At 42.4% G+C, this 18,154-nt stretch overlaps 1 protein-coding gene across 3 annotated transcripts in view; it reads right to left on the reverse strand.

Annotated features, from left to right (window-relative positions):
- Positions 1 to 4: 4 nt before the first annotated feature.
- trappc9 (trafficking protein particle complex subunit 9) overlaps positions 5 to 18,154 on the reverse strand; it is a 154,757-nt gene continuing 136,607 nt past the window's right edge. For all 3 annotated transcript variants that reach the window (XM_044052130.1, XM_044052128.1, XM_044052129.1), the window contains 2 exons: positions 1,251 to 1,474; positions 5 to 829 (listed from right to left, as the gene is read on the reverse strand). In XM_044052130.1, the coding sequence (XP_043908065.1) occupies positions 650 to 829; positions 1,251 to 1,474 (404 nt within the window). In that variant the 3' untranslated portion in view covers positions 5 to 649. The remainder of the gene's footprint in view (positions 830 to 1,250; positions 1,475 to 18,154) is intronic.

An 18,154-nucleotide genomic window follows, 5' to 3' on the forward strand; every position in this document is an offset into this window, starting at 1 on the left:
GTTGTAGAATTAAACAGGCACAGATTTTATTAACTGAGCCTTTGGTTGAAAGACCTTAGTGTCTCAATAGTGTGAATATGTGCTGTGGATGCTCCGGTGAGCTCCCAGTGTATCCACACACAACATATGAACAACACAAAGGTCAACAGAGTCCAGGTGACATGTGCTGTGACATTATATTGTATGCACTCGTGTTTTCTTTACGCCACAGACTGTAAATATAACACTGATGATCCGTATGTTAAATATTTAAACTGTAACACGAGGCATCAGCGGACGGCAGCGTGTGTGTGTGTGTGTGTGTGACGAACAGACTGAAAGAAAATGTTTTTTTTTTAACATTTATTTACAACCATCTCATGTCACACGTGACGACGGACTCATCTACAGTAAGAGACGCAAATTCATTCAGGAAAAATCCAGTGTTTGTGTGTTAACGTCAGGACAGCGTGGCCTAGAATCTGGAGTGATGTGGTGTCGTCGTGTTCTGTATACCTTTAAAACCGGAGCCCAGCCCAGGCCTGGTCTTAACTTTAGCTCCAGAACACATGCTGTGAGCTTCAACAGGATATTTCCACCCATAAGACTTTAGTATTTACAGATGCACACATCACCTACAGTACATATTGAGATCCATGGAATACTGCGCTCATGCTCCGGCCTGCAGTGGAGCGTCCAGAGACTTAATGTGGACGCTGGGCAGAGTGAACCAAGCCAGCGGCAGCTCTCGCCCGGCGCTGTCGTCCTGGAACTTGATATTAAGGTAGAAATCTCCAGTGTAGAGGAAGAGCAGAGCGCCCACACACACGGCGCTCTCTCGGGGTTTCACCTGGTGAAGGAAAAGAAAACACAGCAGACACTAAACGTCAGGAACCACCTTCAGGAGCAGCTTTGAAATGATGAAGACATTTTACACCATCACCTCTTCTTCTTCTTCTTCTTCTTTTTTAATTACCAGCACAAGATTGTTCAACATTCACTCATTTTTCCTTGTGTACATGAAAGCGGCTCCTGTCTGGGATCCTTTCTTTTGTCATCGCAGCAGCTGTAAAAGGACCAGGCGTGTGCTCCACGTGTTTCATGTGAATTGAAAGATTACCCATCAAAGCAGAATTCACTGTTTTGTTCCCAGTCTGCTGCTTTTCCCGCTCCTTCACAGCCTCCATGTGCAGCTCATGCAACTTTACTGCTGCTCATAGTTAATACACAGCTGTGAACAGATGTTTGGTCTTCACGACTGCTCCACTCACCGTGTCGATGTAGAAGGTGTTGGAGCCGATGAAGGTCACGGCTTCCTCCAGCTCGTAGTTCTGGACTCCGTTTTGGTAGTCCTGATAGGGGACCACAGTCAGAGCCAAGGGTCCCACTGCGTTCTTGCTCCGATTGGTCAATTTGACCTCCAGCGCCACAGCGTCGCCCACCTTACAGTCAGCGACGACGTCGCAGTCGCACGGCTTCCCGTTCACCAGCACATCTGGTGAGGGGCGGAAAGAGAAGGAAGACCTTTGACACCACAGCGAGAGCTGAAACAATTCCTCCGTTAATGGTTTATTAATGGGTTTGAAGCTTTTCTTCATGATTAAAACAAGTTTGTGAAGGTTTTCTGGTTCCTTTGCTCCAGATAACAAAGAAATCCTTAAAAACAGAACTTCATCATTTCCTGGTTTGACAAACACTGACCTGGATTTTTTTAAAGTTTTCTGATATTTTATTTTACGATTAATGGAGAACATAATGCTTAGTAGGATTCATCTGTGTCCTCTCATGGCCTATCACACTGCTCCTGCTGCAGGATCAATAGCCTTTGTTTGTCCTCAAATTCATTTTATTGACATCATCAGTGAGCGCCAGAGCTGTGGATGTTTAACAGAATTGCCTGCTTTTAATCTTTTGCATGACTTATTTCTGTAAAGAAGGGAAAAATCCTATTGTGACCTCCTCCTCCACCTCCTCCTCCTCCTCCTCCTCCTCCAACACACACTATCCTGAGAGTCCACGCTGCTCACATCACAGCGCTTCTGTCACAATCAACAACAACAACGACAACAACAACAATTGCATGAGTTCAATTCTGCTAATGTGCAGCCAGTCACTCCTGAAGTGGCACCTGTCTGACGGAGGTGCAGGCGACACGATGATTCAAGCTCAGTGAACCGGGCCAGAGAGAACACAGGGGAATCAGGGGGAACACAGGAGATCACCCACATACAGTCGTCTGAGAGTTACACACACACACACACACACACACACAAACCAATGGTCATACACTTCAGAGTGTCACGCTCAGTGAGTCAGAGCGGCTGAGTGTGTGCGACAGCCTGATGTGGACGTGGATGACTGAGACTCTTCTGTCATCGCGGCCAGTGAAGAAAAAACCCTGGGGAGGCTGGAGCCACAGGGGCTGACATTCAGTATTAAAGGACGAGTTTAGAGGATTTACATAATTACAATTATAGTCTTCTTTGGTGTATGACCACTTAGAGAAGAAGTCTCTCTGTCTCCAGGCCTCCACATATACTGCCATGGTTCTACGATTTAGTCCAGAGAGGACAAACAACACAAACAACACCAACACTGGTGTTTTGTTAGTGTTTCTCATCATGTAGGTTCTTTAAATCTGGGTGTTGGAATCACACACAGTTCCAGTTTAGTTTCATGGGTATCAACCTTCAATACCTGACTAAAATATAACAATTTAACTTCTGTGCTGCTGACTCCATCTCTGTAGGAGTAATCAGACTAGGAATCACATTATCCAGGTACGTTAGTCTGACTAAGACTAGCCCGATTTTAGCCGGACTAACGTGTTTACTGTACATGACATTAAGAAAACCTGAGTTGTTGGACTTTTAACAGAGTGACATGATCAGGTTATAAACTGTAGCTACACAAACTCCTGATGAAGCACTGTGACTTCTTATAACACCACGTTCTTATTCTGAACCCACACGCTCCACACAGATTATCGTAGATTTGCTGGATTATTATTTGATGTGATAATCACATATCGAGAGCTGTTTCATACCCTTTATCATCGCAGATGACACGTTTGCACAAGTGCACTTTGCGTCGCCGTAATTATGCAATTGTGCAACTGTTTGTGTAAAAGCTGAGAAGTTGCATGTGAAAGCCAACGTTGTAGTTATTGCGGTAATTTCACCTGCGCTGTTGCAGGAAACTGGAGAATCTGCGTCTTTGTTGCCAGAAAGAAGAGAGCTGGAAAAATGCCCGAAATATTTATCGCAAATATGTTTTATACTGTTCAAAATTCTGATATATATTTATATATGTATATATATGTGTATATATATATATATATATATACACATATATGTATATGTGTATATATGTATATATACATACATACATACACACACACATATACAAATATATATACATATATATGTACATACACACATATATACACATATATGTATATATACATATATATACATACATACACACACATATATACATATATATGTACATACACACATATATACATATATATGTACATACACACACATATATACACATATATACATATATGTACATACACACATATATATACATATATATGTACATACACACATATATATACATATATATAAAAACAGAAAAATAATGGTTGTGGATTAAAAAAAAGAACAATACCTACAAAATACCTATGTTTAATGTTTAGAAATGTAAAGCATATTTAGCAGAGTTATTATTGTGTGTACATCTGACTTTAAACACAGTCACAATGTCAATCTCATCATCTCCAGATTATCTCCTCACCAATCTGACAGCGTGTGGATGAAAATGTGCTGACACCAGTGGATCTTTGAGGTTTTCGCCTAAGTGGACACGCGGTACACTTGAATAAATAATGTGTCCGCAGACGACAGATACAACCTCATTTTACCCCGAGATCACTTTCCAGACACTTTTTTAACTGAAAACCCTCTGTGGACACAAACACATGCACAGATATGTATATATATGTTTATACATATATATATATATATACATAAAAATATACATATATATATATTATAACTCATCTCATCACCACTGGGCTGCTGGAGCCTATAGTGACACCTAAGCAGCTGGTTATATTTAGTTTAGTTCAAAGTCTTGTTGCTAGGAGATGTGTAAATTATAGGTAGCCTACATTAGCTCCAGAACAGGAAATAAATAACTTCACATTAAAAGTGAACAAAAGAGGGGACGGTTATAACGTCTGTACTCCCACACACACACACACACACACACACACACACACACACACACGTTTGACATTCATGACTTGAGAGGACATTGCATTGACTTACATTCATTTCCTGGAGACTTACTCTAACCCTAACTACAATTACTACTGGCCTAATCCTAACCTTAAAATGAAGTCATTTATGTTATGGGGACTTGATTTTTGTCCCCATAATGTCACTGTGTAAACAGGTTTAGGTCCCCACAACATTAGTAATACCTGGACACACACACACACACATCCACTCCCACACTCTGCAATCCTGGATTGTGTGTCAGCACAAAGACAATCAACAGATTTAGATAACACACACATGCACACTGAGAAAAACAAGCTGTGGGGGGGGGGGAGAGAGAGAGAGAGAGAGAGAGAGAGAGAGAGAGAGAGAGAGAGAGAGAGAGAGGGAGGGGGGAGGGAGAGAGTGAGAGAGAGAGAGAGAGAGAGAGAGACAGGGAGAGAGAGAGAGAGAGAGAGAGAGAGGGAGAGAGAGAGAGAGAGAGAGAGGGGGAGGAGGAGAGAGAGAGAGAGAGAGAGAGAGAGAGAGGGAGACAGGGAGAGAGAGAGAGAGAGAGAGAGAGAGAGGAGAGAGAGAGGAGAGAGAGGGAGGAGGAGAGAGGAGAGAGAGAGAGAGAGAGAGAGAGAGGGGACAGGGAGAGAGAGAGAGAGAGAGAGAGAGAGAGAGGGAGGGAGGGAGAGAGAGAGAGAGAGAGAGGAGAGAGAGAGAGAGAGAGAGAGAGAGAGGGAGTGAGAGAGAGAGAGTGTCCACACATGACATTTTATTATGGTTTTATGAGGGAAAAATAAGATTTTATCGCAATCAAGGATTAAACAACTCGTCCAATACTTAACCTTCAAAACTAGCAAACCCGACAGGAATGATAAGATAAAGTCCCGGTCGTGCTTCTCGAGGGGATCTCGACAAACTTCAAAGGTCAAGACAAAGGCGCGCTTTAAAAAGCATCTGCTGTGCGTTTCCTGTTGTGCGGCGCAGCGTGCCGCGGTGTCTCTGTGCCCGTGCTCTTTACTTTTTACCTCCACAGCCGTCGGTGCAGTCGCTGTGTGCGAGAATGCAGCCTCTCCCCAAAGGCAGCATGTGATCCACCAGGACTAAAGAGGCGAAATAAACGTGTTTTCATGCTATTTGAAATCCTTTATTTCACTAACTCAACCGAACACTGCAGCTCACGATTAATCTGTCGATGTTCTCAGTTGTTCGAGTAATCGCTGGTTCATAAAATGTCAGAAAATGTTGGAAATGATGGTGTTTAAAGAAACCAGAAAATATTCACTTTTAAGAAGCTGAAAAAAATCATCTTTTGACGATTGATTTAATCACTTAATTGATTAATCGAGTAATTGTTTCAGCCTTAGTTTATAATTAGCAAGATACCTTAAAACATCGAGTTTAATGCAAATACGCTCCACTAAATATTTCTCAGAAAGAAAATAACAATAATGTTCAAACATTCAGAAGTTACATTTCGTCACTAAAGACAATATTGAAAAACACTGTCATATAGTTTTAGTTTTTGAACATTGAGACAAAAACTCAAACAAATGCTACTTTAAATCTGTGTTATATTGTTCAAATTTCAAATTTAACACACAGAATCTGGTTTTCCGGCCCTTTTATTGTTAACCCTTGAGTGCTCATGCGCCATGGATCTGCAGCGTTGGTAATTTGCCGTGGGAATAATACACAACTCCTTATATGGACATTTTCATCTTCTTATGTGTTGTTGAGTCAAAGTTATGATTCGTTTTATAACCCATTTTTAGTCGTGATATAAAGTAACAATAACTGTGCAGAAATCTTTCGTTTTGTTCATAAAAACGAGCCAAGTGAACTTTGAACTGTGACTGTATTTCCAAATTTCACAATGTCAATCTGATTTTAAACATTCGTAGCACTTTTTGCTCAGATGTTCATAGAAAATGATGATTTTATTCATCAGACTGCATATACCCTGTGTATGTACTGTATGTTTAAACACAGTGTGTTCTAAGGGTTAAAAACCTTCATTTTGAGGCTTAGGTGTTAAAGGGTTAATGATGCAAATCACACAATTAAAACTGCAATTTGAAAATGCTGAAATGTGAGCCAAGAGATGCACAGTTTTCAGAGGATTTAACAAAGACATGGATGTCAGGTTTTCTCCGCAGCCTGATGATTTCATTAGCTACAGGGAGGGAGGGAGGGAGGGAGGGAGAACGGGAAGAGCTGGAGGAGAAAATGAAGAGGCACGTGAGGATCTGTCCTAATAAAACTGGCCACAAACCACACAATGGGGAAATGTCAGCAGGGAGGTGGAGGACGAGGAGTTTAAGGGAGAAATATTGCTCCAACAACAAGTGCTGCGCCAGCAACAGGTTCATCCCAGTGTGAGTGCAAGTGTGCGTGAAGTGTGGAGAGTAAGTCGTTCCCAACAAAAAGGATATTGTTGAAAATTGACTTTGAAGGCTCACTCTTATACGCCGCTGGTTTAGCTGAGCTCGTCTTTAATAAACCCACAGACATGAAATGAGACGCAGCACTGTGTGTGTGTGTGTGTGTGTGTGTGTGTGGACTACATTTTACTGACTGTTTTAAGCTGCACACACACACACACACACACACACACACACACACACACACACACACACACACACACACACACACACACTCCTGCCCAGATGCTGCTGAGACAGAGTCACTGAGGCAGGCGTCGCCACAGCAACCAGGAGAGAAACACACATATATATATGAGAGAGAGCCTCCAATATACCCCCCCCCAAAGCCATCTGCCCCCTTTTATAATTATCCCCATAACAACCACTCAGGGCCACACGGGTGGTGTAGTGGTTAGCGCTCTTGCCTCTGCAGCAAGAAGACCTGGGTTCGAGCCCCGGTTGGAACAAGGGCCTTTCTGCATGTTTGCATGTTCTCCCCATACGTGTGTGTGTGTCTCTGCGATGGACTGGCCAACTGTCCAGGGTGTGACTCCGCCTATCGCCCTATGTCAGTGGTAGATGATGGATGATCCACTCACTGATGTGTGTGTGTGTCAGTGAAGCTGAGGCAACTCACAGCTATTGTGTCGTTCATTTAAAGTGGACATTAAAAATTGTGATATATATAAAACCAGATTAGAGAATGTGAATTTAATGAGTTTTCTTTTATAAACGCACGCTTAATTTGCAGCACTGTGGTAAAAGTGATGAGAAACACAAACTGATGCTCAGGCTCTCTCCAGGTCGTCTTTTCCAGCGAAACAACTCACATCCTCACACAATTTTAAACACGTCGTTTGCTTACATTGCTTCATAATAAGAGCAACGATTCCAGCCATTGCTTTGAAGATGTTTGTGTGATATACAGTGTGTAAGTGTGCGTCTCTGTTAATTATGTCCTAGTGAGTAAAAAAGCTTCAGAAGTGCACGGCCGCTGGGTTCTGTTGCTCGTGTCCACGCCGGATACCTAACTGAGCTTCAGCAGCTTCACAGCCTGCACACTCTGGAACAGCATCAACAACATCACGACAACACTTTCACTCCCCAGCGGTGACTTCTGAGTCGTCTCTCGCTCTGTTCTCCTCGGTAACAATAGTTTACTCTGCTCGCTCAGTGTTTGCACGGTCGTGCAACGCGAGGTCACGATCTGCCTGCACTGAAGCAGGCTTTTAATTCAGCAACAATAACACACACACACACACACACACATACACACACACACGCACACACACTGAATGAGACGTGTAACAATGAAAGTTCCAGGGACACATCAGACGACTTAAGTGCACTCTGCGGTTCTACGTTTGAAGAGAGTCTCTTTTATAACAGTGGACATACAAATAATGAATGAATACAAGCTGACACAAGGATTTATGAGAGCGCGGAACTTCATGATTTAGAGGGACATAAATATTTACCTTATAATATATTCGGTCAGTACTAATTGGTGACTCATTTGTTTGAATGTTTTCCTGACAATAAAGAATATATATATATATATATATATATATATATATATATATATATATATATATATATATATATACATATATATATATATATATAAATAATAATACCCTGATATGGTGATGGATGATCCTCAAACTCCTGGGCTAATACAACAGTATTAACCCTCTTATGAGCATCATTTATTTATGCACAGAGGCGGTAACACACTGCGTCTCAGCTATAATCACAATATCATGATACTGTGGTGATATTATTGCCTGGGGTTACCATAGCATCACAATCTCACACTGTCCTGACGCAGTGGGTCGAGAGGTCAACTTTGACCTGTGTCTGACAGACAGTGAGACAGCATTTTTTAAAAGAACTGGTTTACCCACCTGTTAATTGTGCTGTAAAAAGGTATCAGTGTTCTGAAATGTAACGTGGGCTGCAGGCACCAGTTTCACTAACATTTTGGATGATCCATTTTGCACATTTTAATGTTTCTTGAAACACCAAATGGCTCCCTTAATCATGTCTACAGGCTTTTAAAATGCCGTCAACATAACTCAGCGTTTCCTGCTGTTTAATGAGCGTGCATATGTAATAAAGTGGCCAATTAGTCGAGATTCCCTCAAGCCTTTCTGCCTCTAAACTGGAGGAATTGAATGTGACCTGGATTAGACTTTTATCCACATATAGAATTATATTTGATATACAGTTTTTTTTTTTAATATACTACATATTATTTTGAAGAAAGACAGGATGTCTTTGCAATAAAGTGACCTGATGAGGGAAAAGAAATAGTAATTTTGAAGGTCCAGCATGTTGAGATGAAGTATTAAATCCATAATAACGTAGATATTTGGAGCAGTCACTGTGGGATTTTACTGGTACAAACTCAAATGTAGCTCCACAACAAAGAAGAGCGTGATCGTGAACGCAGATAACCACGTGCTGAACTCGTGTCTGGGCTGAAGATGTGCATTTTCGTCTCATTATAATTCCAATTCTCACTCACTTTCTACCTTTTCACAGGATGACACCTCATCGTCTTACAGGCGGCTGAGTCACCCTCTGATCTAATCCATTGGTATGCGAGTGCCTTTCTTTCTTTCTTTCTTTCTTTCTCGACGCCTTTCTTTCACTTTTGTGTAAAAAAAACACAATGTCCCAAAGTTCTTGTCTTGCTGCCAGATATAACTGCGACAAAGGCCGAGTGTAAAAAAGTCACAACTGTGTGCTGTGACCTTCACATCACATTTAAAATAAAGTTACATTATGAGTTAGACTTCAGGCAGCCGCAGGAATCTTCTGAGAGGAATCCAGCTGAGTCTTCAACCAACCACACTTAAATAACGGCATCTTTTTCCACTGGACTTATTTCCATTTTATCAATAGTCAATTTGCACAACTCCCTCGATTGTAAAGACTTGTAAATACTGACAATCTAGTGTGTTTCCATTCATATTGTTCGTGCAGAAAACTTTGAAATCTCATAGTAGGAAAGGAAGTCCTGTCTTTATACAAGTGTACTGAGGTTGTGTGCAGATTTATTGCCTCAACTTTGTGAATATTTGCTCTGTCTCCCTCCCTCACTTATCATCTTAGTAAACATTACACATCAGCAGAATATGAGCTATGGGTGTTCTCCGACCCTCCCCTGTAACCACCTGTAACCAAACAGCAATAAAACTGCAATGATCCCATTTTTCTTCTTTCCAAATGTCAAATTACCTGCCTCGGTAAGAAAACACACACACACACACACACACACACACACTCCAGCTCTTAAACCTTTCTAACCTCCATTTTGGGATTAAGGTCAGAAGATTTCAAATGAACTAGGATTGCACACAGTCATTATAGGTCCTTCACATCCCCGCACAAGTTCAGTTTTATTCAATCGATCAAATTTTTGTTATGCCTGCGATTTGCGTAAGTTTTCAAATCATAAAAATGGACGACAAAATTTAAAATGGCAGACTTCCTGTTGAGTTGAGGCCATGGTTACGGTGGACATTTCATTGTTCATCTTGGTCTTTAACATCTTCGCACCAAGTTTTGGAAAATTCAGTGGAACTGAGCCTCTGTTTTCACTATAGGGGGCGCTATAGAGCCCTTGAGCAACACACCGGTCTGGGAACTATGTCAATATCGCATTTTCGCCAGACCTGACCTCCATGCAAAGTTTCAAGTATTTTTATGCACGCTAACCCGCTCAAAAACGACCACAAACACACAGATAGAATAATAATCTGAAGGATAAACAATAGGTTCCTCACATGAATGTGTGCCAGGAGCCGTTTCGGCCCCTGTCATTTGTGACTCGGGTCCTAATTAAACCCATGGGCCCAGTGCTGCTGCACTCGGGCTCTCGAGATGGTCAGTACAGACCATTGCTGAAGCCCTCAGTGCTGGACTTGTGTGGGCCAAGCAGTTCCGACCCTCCAAGAAATCAATCACCTTCATCAAAGCTGGGGAACAGGCCACCCCTGCCAGAAGTTCTCTGATGACTCTGCAGTAGTTGGATGCATCAGAGGGGGTGATGAGACGGAGTACCGGGCTGCGGTGGACTCCTTCGCCACGTGGTGCATGCAGAACCATCTGCAGCTTAACGTGACAAAGACTAAAGAACTGATTGTGGACTTTAGGAGGTCCAAGACACCAGTGACCCCTCTTTCCATCCAAGGGGTCGATGTGGATGTGGCCAAGGACTACAAATACCTGGGAGTCCACCCTGACAGCAAACAGGACTGGACAAATACACAAACCATCTACATGAAGAGACGTCTCTATTTCCTGAGGAGGCTTAGGTCATTCAACATCTGCCGGACCACACTCAGGACTTTTTATGAGTCTGTTGTGGCCAGTGCAATCCTCTCTGCTGTTGCATGCTGGGGCAGCAGGCCGAGGGTCGCTGATGCAAACAGACTGAATAAATTGATCCACAAAGCCAGTAACGCTGTGGGGGTCCAGTTGGACTCCCTGACGGTGGTCTCAGAGAGGAGAATGTTGTCCAAGTTAAGGACAATACTGGACAACAACCTCCATCCACTCCATGACGTGATGGTCGGCCACAGGAGCTCGTTCAGTGAGAGACTGATTCCGGCACAGGAAATCATTCTCGCCTGTGGCCATCAGACTTTACAACTCCCATCTGAAGAAGTATCCGGTTCATTTATTAATTATTACATAGATAATGTTTATCCTGTACACGTTGTACATTTGTGTCATTTTGTTATTCTTGTTTAAACAAGGGCTTTGTGCTATTTTTATTTGATTTTAATCTTAATTCTTTTCTTTTTTTTTTTGTCTTTTTTTCTGGTACTTACTGAGTCTGATATGGAGCAACTGTAACAAAATAATAAAAGTATTCTGATTCTGATTCTGAACTCCAGCAGGGATCCTGGCCTCTGCAAAGACTGGCAGCTGTTGGTGGACCTCAAGCCACAGCTGAAGGTTCCCAGCCACATCGCAGTCACTACACATGCCCGCATCCTCCTAAGTCCTTTACGGCAGCCCATGGCCAAGTGGAAAGGGAACTTGACTTGTAACCAGAGGGTTGCTGGTTCAAATCCCCACCCAGCCAAAAAGGGCTAGGGTACCCCTGAGCAAGGTACCCAACCCCCAATGCTCCCCGGGCGCTACTCAGTGTGGCAGCCCACTGCTCCTAATTCTAGGATGGGTCAAAATGCAGAGGAATACTTTCCCTAAGGGGATTAATAAAAATTACCCTGTGACCACACATTGTCCTCGTGTCTGAGCTGACTGTTCCATGGGAGGCCTAGAAGAAGCCTTTGAAAGGAAGCTCTTCCAAGTATGCAGGACTTGTCAGCAACTGCCAGCAGCCCGATGGAGAGCGAGATGCCTCTCAGTGAAGGTTGGATGTAGAAGCTTCGCAGCCCGTTCTTTGGTCAGAGCCTTCGATATTTTAGGCATCGAGGGAGTGAGAAAGGGGAAAGCCATCCGCACTACCACCGAAGCGGCAGAGAGGGCCTCAAGATGGCTGTGGCTCAAAAGAGGAGAAGCCATCTGAACACAAGCTGGGTCACCTGAAGGAGGGTGTGTGATGTTGAAAGACCCGAAACACCCAGTGATTCCAGGAACATCACTGACAATGTGTCCAGAGGCATCAGTAGATGTATGGAAACCACCAAAGTTCTCTCGTCTTGAAGCTTCTCATTACAAAACATGGACTTCTTTTCATGCTTGAAAGAGTGCTGAGAGAAGAGTGCTCATCAAAGCCCATGCTGAGCATTTAAAGGCAAATCTCTCTTAATCATATATAGAATGGAGAATAATTAGGGCAATCTTCCCCCCAGCAGACGACTTTGATAGTCTGAGTGTTGAAGCAGAAAAGAAAAGAAGCTGCTGCAATAAATCTCGCCAGATAATCCAGTCAGCTTGATTTCAACAGAGTAAATCTGTGTCAAACCATTTATTCTAACGGATTCAAACTAAAAAAGCAAGCAGATTGAGCGTAATCACAAAGTTGTGTTTTTTATTGACTGCAGCCACTGCCACAGTCCATAAAGTCACTCACGCATGGATAGTAAACAAAGTGTCTGCTGATGAAGCCTGAGCGACTAAGATAATTGATTTGCTGGATTGAAGTCGATACTGTCGCTTGTATTAGATATTAAATAAAAATGTGTACCGACGAGCTTTGACTGCAGCACTTTGAAATGAGTTCACTCTCTGGCTGAGGATTGTTTTATAAAAGGCTGATAAAGGCGACCCCTCATATGTCTATTAAACACAGTTAGCTTAGCGTTAAATTGGAGACAATTTGCCCAAAGTCACAACAACAAACTTGTGTTATATTTAATACTGACATATTCACAAGTACTCAAGCTTTCAGTTTAACTAGGTTGTGATACACAAGGATATATACTTTGTTATTTGCTGGTGGACGTATTCTTTATCATTCGGAGAAGCGATGTGCAGATTTAATAATGGATGAATTGGATAACTTGAGCATGGAAAAAGCAGCTCAAACAAGTGGACAAAGATAATAAAGGGCACTCGAGTGCGTCGGCCACGTAACGAACGACACGAGAGAAGCAGCGTGACGAAATAAAATTCAGCACACATGAGGGGCGTGTTGTTTAAATGAAGCACAATTCTTCCTCTGTCACCGTCAAATATTGACTCACTGGGATGTTCGCTCATCAGTTGTGTAACGTATCTACCCTCATCTGACATAATCTCAGGAGAATGGAAAAGCAAACACAGTACTGTACAATCGCCTGCCGTATCAATTCCATACTGAACACGGCAACAACAGCACAGCGGTGACTGTTTTGACTCATCTCCAGTAAAAAGTCATTAGTCAGCCTCCCCTGGGAGATCCAGTGTAGTGAGGTCTAAACATGTCTGTTGTCATATGCCACGCTACACACTTACTCCCATTTCCCTGCCTCATTACACTGCTCTGCCTCCCTGCCTGTTCTTATAATACGTTCCAAGTCTAATTATGCAAATGAATGCACTTTACCTTCAGTGAAGTGAACATTGTAATATGTGTAGATACCTTCAGGCGGTGGAATCCCTGAATCCCAGTGTTGTTCTGCCCGACACTGACATCGATCTTTGTTAAATCAGGTAAAAAAAACGTCCACTGGCAGGATTAGTTTTCATGAGATTGAGCTCTGAAAAAACCCTTTTTCCTTGTTACCGTCCACATGTCATGTGTAGACGTATCTGGCCAAATACTTGACAAATGCAAAGGCAAGTTGAGTATAACTCAGGGGTTTGCAACCTGTGGCTCTTCAGTCCCTCTGCAGTGGCCGCTTGTAGCTTTTATTTCAAAGTGAACGCCTCTTATTTAGGGATCAAGACGATAAACAAACGTGAATATTTGAAAACCACCCCAAACCTTGTGTTTGAAATATGGGAGGGTCTACATGATTCTGTTTTATTTCAAAGTATGTCAACTGTTTTCTTTTTGTAGTCCTTAAATTTCATAAATGCAACAAACTACCATTGTTTTATATAAAGTATACCTGTAGAGAAATCTCTATATGTGATATTATCTTAATATTATGAGTGAAACCTCTTTTCATACTAAAGTTTGCAGACGCCTGGTCTAACTGAAAGCTTTTTGAGAAGTTGAACCTTTTAACGCTTTACAAAAAGCACTAAATATCAAAGTGACTGTATATTTTCTCAAAGACATCGGGAGCACCTCTTGTTTCCCATTCCGCCTTCTTTCTGCTTTTCATTTTTCAAGCGTGCCATCATGTGGGAGGTTGAAAGGTGGATGACGTAGATGCAGCAGTGACTCCACGAGGATTTCCCAGGCATGAACCAAAGACATGCTGCTTAAAGGGAACATTGTTTTCTTATGTAAAAGGAGGAGAGAACAGCAACCATGTGCTGCCTGACTACCCACACACACACACACACACACACACACACACACACACACACACAATCTGCCACTGTTGCTGCCTTTTTTTTTGTTGTTGTTGCTTGAATAGAGAATATGACACACAGAGACACAGTGGGGGGACAGCACTTTGATGTGGCAATTATGACAGATTCTCTCCGGGGTGCTTATAAAGTCTATAATTATCTAATTATACAATGCTAAACTGCCTTAAAAGGACCAACAACACCAATGTTCAGGCAACAAAGGGAACAGAATATATTCTGAGATATGAAGGAATGGCCACGGGAAGACGCGTGTTTCTAATATCATCACACGCTCAAAGAACATATGAGAAAACAGTTACACGGTTGCCATGACAGGGCAGAGTGGGGTTGTGACCGGAACACCTTTAACCCTACTGGGACCACCCTGTCATCGCCGAAAGGATTTGGCATGCGTGCTTCTCATTTTACCGTAAACTCCTACACCGAAAATTCAAAATAACTTTGGACTGGCGACCCGTGACCCGCCCCTTTCGCCCTCTGTGAGCTGAGTTTGGCACAGCAACCCCCACGTGACTCTCTAGTGGTGATAGAAGATGGATGGATGGATGGATCCAGAGAAATAGAGCTCGAGAAATACGGTACAACCTCAGGACTTCCACGGGAACGAGCATCCAATCACAGATGAGACTCACCAGCGCGTCAGCTTCTCAGCACCATAATCCCTCAACGCTTGAATAACTGACAGATATGGATGGAGAGTGGAAGTTATCTTATCTTAAGTTCTAGGCGATACCTGATTATCATGATGCTCATAAGAGGGTTAACTGATGGGGAAAGTGTAGGATACAGTTTTGCATCATTACTTAACTGTATAACTTGTGTGTAACTTCAGTGTGAATTTGCATTTATTTCTTTGTTGACTCTCCTAACAATGTTTTTAATCTCAACCATTTCCCTGCCCTTGCTGGTGTCACACGGGGCATTTGTGTTGAGCAGAAATCAAGATAAGTCCTTATCACTATTATTCCAGCAAAACATTTCAAACAAAGTGAGTCTTTGGGGAGAAGCACGTTGAACCCGGGGCGACGGTAGCACAATTGTCATGGTGGAAACAAGAGTGGCATGACATACACCACTTTCTGTGTGAATTATCAGTGTGAAGCAGGAACACTGAGGTAATGAGCTGTCAGTACTGCAGGGGCATCACCACAGACAGCACATATACACCTGCAAGGTTATTATTTCCTCCAGCGAATGAATGCAAATCAATGTCTTGGGGAAAGTAGCTTTCGTCAGCTGCTGCAGCAGCGGGCATCAAGGATTCAGCGAGGATTGATGTATTAAAAAGCATCGTCATCTCGTTAAAACCTGCTCAACCGTTCCCCCGAACTCACAGAGATTCTTTATCTTATTTATGTAAACAAAACTTTCATTACCAGGAGAAATACTACTTAAGGGTTTAGAATAAATACTGAGGTTTGACAAGGCTGGAGTCCTTTGAATCATTATTTGTGTTCACGTGTTATCCCGTGTAAAAACCCAGAGGGGTAAATCACAGAAACCAGGCTTCACTGCGGCTCCTGTAACGACTGCACTGTTGCATTTGAACACATTTTAATTAGCACCCGTTCCCAACCACAGCGGAGACCAATGCACTTCACTTGCCTGTGAGCCAGCATCATGTGAGGGTAAAGAGAACGTAGGTACATTTAAAGCCGTCTGTAAAATGAGGTCCTTTTGTACAACAATCAAACCTCAGTCTGCAAAGCAAACACACAAACATGCAAACTAAGAAAGGAGCAAACAGTCGGGCCCACGACTGAAAGGTACAGAGGGAGGATTATCACTTATGCCATAATAATCTCTCAGTGCAAATCGGGTAATCTGAGAGATTACAGCACTTCTGTTTACAACATCACAATTACAACTCTGTAGTGTCATTACTGATTGTTGTCTCAAACTGTCTCATAGACCTTTTTCCACAGTATGTTTTTTTTTGTTGACAAACCAATAACATTATATTGTGTTCCACTCCAGTTTGAAGAGAGCCAGGGTCAAGTGTCAGGGCAGCTCACACTAGTGTATCACTTCCCTGTATGGTTATTATGGGTGTGGTCACTCTGAACGTCTTAGTAACCCCAGCATGAAGTGACTGCTCACCATAAGAAGAGTCAGCCGTGACCGCGATGAACGTTTACTCAGCATTCTAATATATATTATATATACAGTATATATATATATATATAAAACCCAGCGAGTCCAGTGCCTCCACATTAAAAGCACCCTGAACTCCATTACACTCCCAACATGGCCCTCCATCAATCACGCAGCTAATGCCTGAACCCAAACGCCATCACTCCTCTCGTGGATCCCCGCACCTGTCCACTGTCTGCACACTCCATCTCTATTCCTCACCCTGTCACCTCTGAACTCATTAAGCACCGTGGTACCTGCTCACACATCCGTCTGCACGAGTCCCCGCCCATATTTATCCCTGGTCCGGCGTGCGTTTTTCCTCTGCATTTCTAAACTAACTTATTCCTTCATTTTTAAGTTTAAAGTTTTTGGTAAAAATAAATCATCTTATCCTCACAGTCGTTGTCAGATCTAACATGACTGTGTACCACACAAGCATTTCCAACGACTAAAGAACACTCACTAACACATGTTTCACACCTGTTTCACTAAAAGTAACTAGAATAGAGCGGCAACAAACGATTATTTTCACAATCGCTTATTTTCTCGATTAATCGATTAGTCGATCAGTGTCTGTCAAGTTTTACTGATTTCAAGGAAATGAAGAAATGTTCACATTTAAGAAGCTGAAACAATCAGAAACCGTGTTTAAATCATGAAAATTGATTATCAAAATAGTTGACGATTCATTGAGTAATCGATTAATCGAGTGTTTCAGATCAACTAAAACTAACTTAACTAACTGTAAAGAGACTTCAGCCTTGTCTCACAGCGACTGGTGACACTGTCTCACGCTCACAACGTCAACCTGCAACATTTCAACAGAGAGAGCTTTCTGTAAGGTTTCAGCAAAGTGTTTGTTTTATATACAGTTTATAAAGCAGGCCAAAGAGATTCCACACTGATCTGTTTCAGCAATTAAGTGATGTGGGGAAAACATCAGCAGCTGGTTTTCAATCCTGTCATGTGATAAAAGTGGAAAGTCGTTTTCACACCTAATATTCTCTGTACGCCGATCCAAGTTTGTTTTCCCCTCCTCGCCTGAGGCGGCGCTGCATCAAGAAAGACTGAAGGAGAACAAACACCAGACAAACAATGAAGGAGAAAACTCAACGTCTTCTTTATCTACTGAGATTTTCATTGTTTTCAATCTTGAACAAAACCACCATGACTTTTCTTAGGAAACCAGGATCTTTGTCCAAACCTCAGTGTATTTTCCAGTTTCACATTTGTCTCCCAGCATACGGCATGGAGTGCTGCATGTATCAGGGAGTGCTGCATGTATCAGGGAGTGCTGCATGTATCAGGGTGTGCTGCATGTATCAGGAGTGCTGCATGCATCAGGGAGTGCTGCATGTATCAGGGTGTGCTGCATGTATCAGGGTG

This window comes from Solea senegalensis, linkage group LG20 (assembly GCF_019176455.1).
Source record: "Solea senegalensis isolate Sse05_10M linkage group LG20, IFAPA_SoseM_1, whole genome shotgun sequence".
Lineage (NCBI taxonomy): Eukaryota > Metazoa > Chordata > Actinopteri > Pleuronectiformes > Soleidae > Solea > Solea senegalensis.